Source organism: Eretmochelys imbricata, chromosome 5 (assembly GCF_965152235.1).
Source record: "Eretmochelys imbricata isolate rEreImb1 chromosome 5, rEreImb1.hap1, whole genome shotgun sequence".
NCBI classification, from domain to species: Eukaryota; Metazoa; Chordata; order Testudines; family Cheloniidae; genus Eretmochelys; species Eretmochelys imbricata.
In genome coordinates this window covers 102,537,262-102,548,625 of record NC_135576.1, presented here as the reverse complement: position 1 = coordinate 102,548,625, position 11,364 = coordinate 102,537,262, and the positions used below count along the sequence as shown (strand labels likewise).

Here is an 11,364-nt window from a genome sequence, read left to right as displayed (position 1 = left end):
GTAAAAGCAACGTAAAACCTCATAAATGTTAAAACACTTATTGCAGAACCCTTAAGGCCTGTTTTCTTTCTAAAACTGTTTGCCCCATGTGTTGTTCAACCTAGCTGCAGAAATGAACAATTTGGCACATTATCAAGTTACAGTAGGTGTTTTATATGCAGTGTCATTTGTAAAAATATGAAAGGCAAAAATATTAACAAGAATTCCATACACTGAGTGGTAGAATGGAAGAGAGGTGTGAAACACTGCAGTTTGCCCGAGAGAAGCACATTTGCTTCATTTCACTGGCCTGGTTCTAACATCCAGTTTATGAGCTAGATGATTCCAAACAGGCATTCCAAAGCCTCATCCATCTTACATGATTAAAAAATGACATATTTTACAACTTGCCTTAATGCCTTCTCATCAACTTGTCCACAGGGACCAAATGCTGCGAATCCAAACAGTGGGGGGGAAAAAACTGAAGTCTGTGTATTAAATTAAATATACTCAAGTTTGTTATTAGCTTTTTCTTAATTATCCTTCAGTGTCAGTAGAACTGTAGGCTTCAGAACTGTGATGTCTGGGTGAATGATATGGTGTCAGATTTATCTACGGCAAAACCTCCATTGACGTAGGATTTCTTGGTCTCCGGTTCATCATTATCGAGTATTGTTGTTTCCAAGGCAAAAGGATTGACTATGTTGACTTCAGACGAGACATCCATTTGCTCTAGCTCTCTTTTGGAGAGCTTCTCCACAATCCCTGCACCAAAAGCATCTCCAAGGACGTTTATCATTGTTCTGAACCGGTCCCTATGGAGTAAAAATGTTGTGTTAGACAGGCCAGGATTTCTGGTTCCATTGTGCTTTCTTAGAAACCGTATGTTATTTAAATACAAATATTTTTTAGTAATCAGTTTAAAATTAAACTATACTGTAGACACTGAGCCAGATGCTATACCCGTGTCATTCTAGTGGGTTTACTCTGGATTTTCACTGGTGTAGGAACTCAGAGCAGAATTTTTTCACTCTTTCCTCTAGGCAATATTATTTGTAAAAACATGGAATTATTGGTACTAAAAAGGGATTTTTTAGAAACAGTAACATTACATGTCTGTTATGGCAGAAGTTATCGGGTGGTGATGTTACATGTAATTTTACCAACAGAGCTAGGCAAATAAGTGATTTTTTTTTATTCTCTGTCCTGTTTCCACCCCTGCCCCTTCCCTCAACCCCCCCAAAAAAAAGAAAAGAAAAGAAGATCAGTTCAGGTCAAACTACATATAAATATTGTGAAACATTTTGGCAAATTGAAAAAGTCCACTGTCTCTCATATTGACAATGAAAAGGCAGTGGGGCAGGGAAAGTGAGTGAGAATGCCTCTATACCTGGTTAGAATGCTACTAGAATGTGGGAGACCGAAGTTGAAGTCCCTGCTCCAATGACTGTTTATAAACAGTAGAACAGTTTCATCAGGAGAGATGCCTTTATCTAAGGGCCAGGACACTATCTTGCAGTTTGGGTGACCTCAGGCCAAGGGGGGAGTTGTAACCAGGCCTCTCAAATCCCAGGTGAGTGCCCTACCAACCGGGCTAAAAGTTATAAGAGAAGCCACTGCTGCAATGCATCAGAGTCCTGAAAAGCCTTTTTGTGGGGAGAGTGGTCAGTACTATTTAGTGAATTGACACAGTTTGTGGTTGGCCAAAACTGTGGTTTTTTGCGGGGGAAACTATTCCTCCAAAATGTTTTGCCCAGCTCTACTTACAGGTTCTTTTTCATGTGAGCACTGTCCAGTCTTTGAAGGAATGCTATGCTGTTGCTTGTTTTATTATGAAGAAAGCTGTGGCGACTAGCTGGAGAGTTTGCTCTCTGCTTTAATCATTCCAACTGGAATCAATTTTCATTGCAGAGTTGCTCCCTGGGAAGTGGGCATTGGTATTTTGGCTGAGATTCCAGAAAGAGGGGATTGCCTGTGTGCTGTTTGTCTATCTCTGTCTAAAAACAGGTGTCTGAAGTGTACATAAAACAAACTACACGAAGAAATAGCTGGACACCAGGTCACTGGTTTCCCCTCCAATGGGAAACTGACCAGAAAGGCCCCAAATTTGCTAAATAAATAAATAATAATGCTACCACTTGGCAGAGGAGTGACAATACTTTGCCATGTAGTTTAGTTTGAAATTTGGGGCCAGATGTAAATTGGCATGGAACTGGGACAGACAATGTGAAAACTAGTGTGTCTGTTGTTTGTTCCCCATGCTGCCAGCCCTTGGAGACTGAAGACTTTCCTTCCATGTAACCTCTGCATGGCTGAGGCTTTGAGGGATGTTGATGCCAGTGCCTGGGGTGGAGGCAAGCTTTTCAAAATGGCCACGATAGTGCCTCTGGTGGTAATACCTGCACAAATGTTTATTCATGGTGGTTTTGTGCTTATTCTTGCAAATAAAAAGTCACTCAAATGTTCCCAAATACAAAGGGATTGCAAACACCAGGAAAGTGTATCAATGTTTTACTTAAATACTCTTGTATAGCATGTATCACATGACAAAGCGCCTGAGTTAACCCTGCAGTGAAGATGTATCCCTAGAGGTGGAGCTGTGCTGGGAGCAGGAAGGGAGAGGAGCAGTGGTAGCTGAAGGCATTACGCTAACATAGTGTAGGTGGAATGCTTCTGGGAAATGGGGGAGCACACTGAAGAGCATTAGCATTTGAAAGACAGGCTCAGGTCCTCAGCTGGTGTAAGATAGCATAGCACCAAAGTCAGTAGAGTTATGCGATATACACCAGCTGAGGCTGTGACCTATAGCATGTGCTCCCGCAGTAAATCCTTCCAGGTGAGGTGGTGTGGGGGGGCCTGGCTGCTAACTCAATCCACTCAGAAACACAGCCCTTTGCTGCCAGCTGGCTAGCAACTCTCCACTTGGGGAGCACACCTGGAAAATTCTGGCTGCCTTCTGCACAGGAACGCTCCCCAAGCCCTGTCCTGCAGTAAACCCATGCTGAACCCCATCTGAACACACTAGTGGAAAAATCAGCCTGACGTTAATTACATTTTTAAAAATGAATTAATCTATTTAAGATGATTGAATCACAAATATTTTGTCTGGCACAGACTCATTGCAGAGCTAGGTACTGCAGAAGCAGCTGCCTCTTCTCTGCTATGCAGGTGCAATCATTAGTCATTATCATTAGAGCTTTGCTGATAAAGGGATTTTACTTGATGGATCCAGTTTTGTGGCTGTTATTTGTACTAAAACTGACTGTTGCTCAAGAGTGTTAGGAAATCAAATTTCAGTGCATATAAATGTCAGATTTCAGAATCCAAAGTTCAAGGGAGGAAAGAACCTGCATAAGACACACAACAGTAATTTAAAAAGAGGTGGAATATTACCAGTTTACAGGCACTGTGCGGTAAAGTTAACTGGCTGTAAATATCAGCACACAGGTTAAAAGCACTTTTGTGATTATACTGAATCCTTAGGAACAGCCCATCTTTTCTTGTGCATGATGCTCTCTCCTTTAGAGTCTCTTCCTTTCAAGTAATTTCACATTGCTGATGTTAACTAGAAAATCACAGGTCCTGGTTTAACAACTATGGCAACAACAAACTTCTTTAGGGGATTTCAGAGTACGAAGGTATGGTCTTGAAAATCTGCCCTATGAAATATATGGTATGTAGTACTACACAGGTTTTATGGTTCCTGAGTTTGGGACTGGTCACATTACTGCTATGGACAGACATCTAAAGAGCATCTTTAGCACTGAAAAATCTTTCTATTTAAGGGCATGGCACTTCCTATAGGAGGGTTTTCTGGTAAAAGCATTCTGACCTCTTCCAAACATTTTTCATGTAAACAAAGGTGGGTTGTGTGAGTTGTCCTAGATTGGCTCCCCATTGTGGGTTGGATGCATCTGTCCCTATCATCAGATAAAGGGTAGACTGAGAGAACAGTATATCAAAGAAAAGACTGAGTAGCATGACGAAGACAAAAACTTGCCGAGATGCTGTAACTCTGTGCATCCTTTCCCTATAATTTCTGAGTAACATCAGTCTGACTTGATGAATTGCCATATTGAGATAAAAAAGAAAGGTGGTCCCTAACTGCAGGTAGAGGTGGAAGAAACTGCTTTCACCCCCTAAAAGTACTGGATCAGAACTTCCAAGGAAAATATCAGCATGGCTGCTTGGAAGCCAAAAATGATGAAAGGGCTAAAGAGCTAAACAGTATTACTTCCCAGTGCTTCCCTTTGAGCCTGTTGCACAATTCACTTCTGGTGGGCAGAGAGCCCAGAGTCACAGCCTAGTCGATGCCGTTGTCTTTTACCTATATGAAAACTGGGAAAATCCAAGTTACCTAGCAGTGGTTCTTGTGTCCTCCAGTTCCCCAAGAGTGGCATTTGTTTTGTCATTAGATTAGAGCTGTCCGCAGGAAGATTTGACTTTGTTTGTTTGCATTTATTGAGAAAGTCCCAATATCTGGCACCAAGAGCACCACCCAACGTGAGACAATGAGACGATGGAACATTCTACACTGTTCTCAGAAAGAGTTCAGACATATCTTAACCTCAGTGTTTTCTGGCCCTTGAGTCTTCCTTGTTGTCTCCCCTGGAGAAGATCAGTCACCAAAAGTTTCAATTATGTGCCAAGTTCCTTGGAGCTTTTAAAATCAAGGCACTGAAACTCAATAGCATGGTATATGACTGAGCTTTACTGATCATTCTGACACTGCATGAGTATCCTCATGACACTGACTAAACTCCCACACCGAATTTACAGCCATCAGGGAGAGAGGATAAAGAGATGGCCATGAGTCATCAGGTAAGAGGAAGAGGATGCCACAGCCTCCCTCCTCCACTCTTCCGTTTCTGATTCAGAGCTGTTGTCACTCAGATTAATAGATTCCGTTACTTGGTCACTTCCTGGAGATTGTGCTCCCTTCTTGGGACATTTGGGGAAAAGAAAGAACATTGCATCACCCCAAGATCAGTCCACAAAGGACAGAGTTGGTGTTCATAGCCTTGTGAATCTAGCAGGAGATATCTCACACTCACACAAGAGAAGGCATTTGTTCTCAAATTGTCAAGGCGGTGCCTGACCACAAAGCCCTTTTTGACTTGTTGTTGCTTATGAACACCCAAACAGCAGTAACCAGAAGTGCTGGTTTTACATCTTCATCTGGCTAGGAGACTTTGCACTTACCTTTTGAATGAGGACACAGCCACAGGGGCCCATAATTTTATCATCACAAGACTTGATGATTTCAACATGCTGTACCTTGGACTGACCCTGAAGGCCATCCAGAAGCTACAGCTGGTTCAACATGCAATGGCTTGCCTGCTACGCTGACACGAGCATATCCATTCTATGCTCCACATGCTATACGAGCTACTTGCTTAATACTAGATCCGTTTCATTGTTCTGGACCTTATCAGTAAAACCCTAAATAGGCTAGGGCTCTTATTATCCAAGAACCTGCCACTCTCTCCATACCCCTCTATGGCAAGCACTGAAGATGACAGAGACCAGGTTCTATCATGTGGGGGAGTCAATGTTCTTAGTTGGTGGGCCCTTAACTGTGGAATTCACTTCTTCAGAGGCCAGGCTGAAATGGAGTCCTGTGACCTTTTGAAAATGTGTGAGACTTGTACTTTTTGATAAACCTTCCTCTAAGAAAGAGCGTCCCCTGTTGGGAGGTCTAGGAGATACATCAACAAGGAAATGGCATCAGTCAATTGGTGAGGGGATGAGAGTTTTGTTCATTGAGGGGAGCTTTGTATGTCTACATTTAATTTAATGTGACCCTGACACTTCAGAAACGTACATAATAAAAAAACCAAATTACAATCGGACTGCCCTGTTCATTTGTTTTCTGTGGCTCAATGAAGATGGCATAGACCATCAGTGGTTCTTCCTCACTTGTATGCCTATGTCTAGACTAGGACATAGATTGTGTATAAAAACATGAGCTAAGTTGTGTTTTTAAATTATACTACTTTCCTAGTCTAGACAAGGCCTTATGGAGGGGATTTCACTGTTCCCCCATCTGTTAGCCCACTTTGCAGATACTGATATACAACTTCAGAGAGTCTCGGGCAACATTAAGGCAGCTGACAGCGAATAAGACCCTGGAGAGACTTTGTCTGTCTGTTTTGGGAATACAGGAATAGAAATGCTCATCCTGTTGTAACTCTGACAGCCATCATCTGTCTGACCATGACACACAGGAGGAACGGATGGCTGTACAAAGTGGATGGCTCACAGATCAGAGATTTTTCCTGCCATGGTTTTCTTTTTTTAAGAGTAATAGTCAAACTTTTCACCTATAGGTCTTTAAGCCTCTTGCAAAGTGGGTAGCACCACTATCTCCGTATGACAGATAGGGAAACTGAGGCACAGAGCGGCTGCTCTGCTCCAAATAACACTGTACATCCATCACAGTCAGGACCCAGGATCATACTCCAGTCTCCTACTCCAGCACCTCATCATGTTGCTTCCCTGGGGCTTGGGTGTCTCGTCCTTAATCAGAGGATATTTTCTCCTCCATCAGTCCAGCACCTGGGGCCATTAGGGGTACCCCAAAATAACCAAGTGGGCAAGACCAAAACTTTTGAGACCTTTCTTCCTGGAGAGAGGTCTGTGAATAAACAAACCTCTAGAATCAGTGGAAAAGGCACATGACAAGCCCCCAGGAGATCTTTATCTCTCCTCTGGAAAAATGGCTTAACAGGATCAGGAAAGTTTTGATGAACTGGAAAGGGGGAATCAAGGTGGGGGGGGAGTGGGGGGGCATGTCCATGTTGATCTTTCAGAGTGGAGAGCAGCTCACGCAGAAAAGAACTTGCCACTGCAGAAGCCCTGTGCGACTGCACACTGGACACATGCTTAGAACTTTTCCCCTCTAAAACAAAACAAAAATCACAGAAGTAAACTGTTTGCTTTGTGAAAATTAGCTGGAATGTTACGTTTGTGGCTTGCACCTGATTACTGCAAATAAATTATGCAACTACCATACCATTATTTTACAAATACCTCTGATTGAAAAGGATATTTTTGCTTACAGTTCTTTTCTTAGTTACATTTTGTAGTCTGTATATTTTCAGTTAGATTTTCATGAACTGAGGCCATTTTCTTGTGTACTCTGTATATGCAGTTACCATAACTGCAGTGGTGAATCAGGGCACATGGGTGTATAAACAGGTATTTAAGCATAAGCAGGAAGTATATATGCAGTTGTAGTAATTGGTGTGAGTATTTTTGTATGTATAGTGTGTACAGGTCTTGGACCTTGTTTTTATCAAAATCTGGCCTTGTATGTCATCTTCACATAAAAGAATAATAAAAAGGGCCCAGATCTGATAAGATTGTATCCTTGTTAATCAAAACAGGTAATTCTTTATATAATTGTATTACAGATCAGATGTGGCAGTGTTATCTCTAACAAACTTTTTTTCTAGTTAATTTTTAAACATATATTATTGAACAGCCCAGTTAGAAGGAGAAATAAATTCAGGGTTAAAAGTCCAGTCACAGATGTTCATGCACCATGTATAAAATACATTACTGAAATAAGTAAATGCTGAATATATTAAACTTACAGAAGCCAGTCAACTGCTATGATAAGGGTAACATCTTCAGCAGGTAGCCCAACTGCACTCAGCACAACCACCATGGTGACTACTCCAGCCTGGGGGACCCCTGCAGCTCCGATGCTGGCTGCAGTTGCTGTGACACTTAATTCCAGACAAATCAATAAAAAGACAGTTTGAAAATGTCCTCCTCCTGAATGGATTTCTCTGCTACATTCAGAATTGTGTGTTCATGGAAATATAAAACTAATTTTTACAAATCCTTCTTCATGACAATCCCATACTTCACTTGGAGTTATACCTGCATAGAGGCATGTGGGATCCAGGGCCCCAGTGGGTTTCTATCATTTGCAGATGTTTTTATCAGCATTGTTGTTGACATAGTGGCTGATCACATTTAGGGGTAGATCCTGGCCTGTCCTTGGGCAGGCAAACAAGGTGTACAGGCTATGGAGCTGCCATGGTTCTGCTGCACAGGGCAAGTACATATACCCCCCAGCATGCTTTGGAGCGGTCTAAACAGCCGTACTGAGGAGGAACTTGGGAGGGGTGGGGGGCATGGCCAATGGGATTGCAAAATATGCAGATCCACTGGACAAAATGTCCAGGTTGGGCATGTACTGCAAGCCTCAGCTGTTACTGTAACTACAGCTTCCAGACACTGTGGCCCCATGCCCTGCTACCTCATTCCCCACCCCAAATTCCTACATAGGTCCTCTGTGCAAGGCTTATTTACTGAGGGTTTGTGGAAGAAGTGAAAAATTGAGCCTTATTGCTTAGTGGTGTGAATGACAGAAGTGAAATCAGCAAGATTCCATTAGGGTGCCTGAATTAAATCCACAATTCAGTAACAAAAATAACAACACAATTCATGTTATGGAATCACCCTCACCTAATGGTAATTATTTTGCCAACATCCAAATCTAAGTCATTAAGCTGTGCAATAAACACAGCTGCCACGGCTTCATAGAGTGCTGTTCCATCCATGTTGATTGTAGCTCCGACTGGTAAAACAAATCTGGTAATCCTTTTGTCGACATGGTTTTTTTCTTCTGCACAGCGAAAGGTGACAGGCAAAGTTGCTGAACTGGGACATAAATAAACAAACAAATAAGCAGCACACTACTAGGATACCTGTTCTTTTATTAATCTGATGTGCTTTTTTTTAAAAAAGCCCAACTGCCGTCAAATTCTGCCCTGGGGTGCGCAGGAGAGTTGTGCACATACAACGATAGTGCAGTTTGTCCTTTGGAATGAAATGGTAATTCCCATCTCTTCTCGTTCCTGGAACAATAACTGAAAGTTTTAACTATCCTTAACACAATAAAGCAATGAAACAATTTAGCTTCAGATATTTTGTGAGCAATGAAATAATTTACAGCACTATTTCCTGGACTTACACTCAAGAGGCTAGACACTAATCTCAAAAGCATTGGTATAAATCCAGGATAACTCCATTCTAGCCAACGGCACACTTTTGGGTGCTATATATATAATAATTATAAGAGTAATACTTACTCTAGGTTTACACCCAATGGATTTACAATGAATGGTTCATGTGACATCAGGATGAGAAACACAGGCATCAATAAAATCAGAGCAACACATAAACTAAAGAGATGATGATTACAAAATATATTAATGCTAGAGGAGAAAAAAACTGTTTTGATTACCTGGAGGAGACCATGAGGGCTGTCAGAAGTGCCTGAGCCATCCCTATGGCAAACCGAAAAGGGTTTTTCCTTACTGTTATTAAGTAGATCAGTGGCAGAACTACAACGGAATGGATTGCAAGTCTGCAAAAGAAAACAGTCTGTTTATATACTTAGATCTATCTGATCTCATGGTCTTAATGAGGAGGTGTTAACCAGTGTCCAATTCTGCCCTCAGATACCTGTGTGCAACTCAGATTCACTTCAGTGATGATTACATGCATGTATTCCAGGGCAAATTATGCCCAAATTTATGTTAATAATTTTTGGACAGATGCACTTCTCCTGAACAAATTTTTTTGGGGGGAGGCATTATATGTCTCTGTTTTCAATGTACAATATGAAATCAGTTGAACTAATTAATATATTAGGATCAAAGTCAAACTGAAGACGTTAAAACAAATAAAATAAATGAGAATATTTAAACAGAACCTGTTCTTCTGTGTTGAAAAAAATGTTGGCAGTGCTGAAAAAAATGAAAGTCCAAAATATTCTTATAACGAAGACTAGAGGCTAGAGCTAAAAAATGGGTTAGCGTTATTAAAAAGTATTATATCACCTTTTGGAAATATTTTCTGATTGGGGTTAAAGGGAAATTTGGTTTACAGATCGGTTTTCATAATGGCTTTGATTCCATCCATCTCAAAATCCCATTTTTGTACTGTGGGAAATTGCATATGTAAATTTGGTTCAAATTCTACTCTGTTAAATTAGTGTAAATCTCGATTAAATTCAATTGAGTTATTCCTGATTTACACTGGTGTAAATGAGACGTATATGGGCCCTACAGTACTGAATGTTGTTAGATGCTGAAGGATTATCATTTAACACTGTTACTTAGCTCACTTTTATTTGTATAGATAGGAGAAGAACAACAAAATTCTCCCCTCAGATGTATGTGAGCAACTCTTGCTGAAGTTAATTGGACTTGTGGGCATGTATCTGACGGAAGAATTTGGCCCTGGGTGAGTTAATTACTATACTTGCCTAGCACACATCTGTTAATTTGAACATAGAGTTCATGAATGTATATGCTGTAGCTCCTTTATGGGCATTGAGGCTGAAGGTATATAGCTTATGTTAAGTATATTTGAAGTGAAATGTTTATGAAAGGTCTGTGAAATACTTCCTGCAATCCAAGATCACATGCCATCACAGCAACAGCAATTTGTCATAGATAGGAATCGTCAGAGCCTGGAAAAGGCATACACCATATATGTGGCATGTACAATCTTGGAACTCCTATAGTACCGTCACAGGATGTTCTTGGGAGCATGAGTGTGTTTGCAACACCATTTAATGATCTCATAGCAGCTGATAAAGATATTGAGAAAGTCTGAGACCACCTGTTTTGCCAGAATCAGGCAATTATCATGGCAATAGCTACCTACAGAACAAAAATTTACAGTGGCACATAAAATGGGCAAGTTATCAGACTGTAGGAAGAGAGATCCGTTTTACACTATTGGACTTTGTAGTTTTTCATCTGTAATGTGAGTGCTTGGTCCAGCAAGCAGAATGGAAGTGTTGAGAGATTCTGGGGGCTAATATTGGAAAAAGGAACTTTTTCACCATTCTGGTAAAAGCAAGTATAATTATCATCGGCCTATAAATAGGACATAATTGGCAACAGCTCAAATGAAAGCAGAATTTTAGGGAGCTGGTAAAACCGTAAGTGTGAAAAACAAAACTATAGTATATATCTAACCCTTTAAGCCAAATTTGGACAGAATGGTTGTCTCTAAAAAGTCTGAACCATGTGTTTAACCAAAAAGAAATCAAGTTCTTTATGATGATGTGCAGAAAGATATTTTAGATCCAACACAACAAGTGAATAAAGGGAGAATGGAAAGAATGTTATGTGCTGGCGTTGAGACCTCTTTTACAAAAAGTTACTAAAGGTAAAATTTTCTATAGGGCCTAAGTGACTTAGGGCTTCACTCCCAACTGACTTTAGGCACTTTTGAAAATTGTATTCTTAGGTATTGTTAGAATCAGTAATTAAACAGAATTATCCCAAGTAAATATGTTTGTGCTCATCTCAGCACTCATCCCAGTAATTTAGTCATATCTTGCTTTACTAT

The 11,364-nt window shown here is 40.7% G+C and overlaps 1 protein-coding gene across 1 annotated transcript in view; it reads right to left on the bottom strand.

Moving 5' to 3' along the window:
• Nucleotides 1-547: 547 nt before the first annotated feature.
• Nucleotides 548-11,364, bottom strand: part of SLC1A1 (solute carrier family 1 member 1) — a 73,848-nt gene continuing 63,031 nt past the window's right edge. The window contains exons 9-12 of the mRNA XM_077816425.1: nt 9,242-9,364; nt 8,461-8,655; nt 7,578-7,712; nt 548-794 (exon numbers count right to left, since the gene is read on the bottom strand). Of these exons, the coding sequence (XP_077672551.1) occupies nt 548-794; nt 7,578-7,712; nt 8,461-8,655; nt 9,242-9,364 (700 nt within the window). The remainder of the gene's footprint in view (nt 795-7,577; nt 7,713-8,460; nt 8,656-9,241; nt 9,365-11,364) is intronic.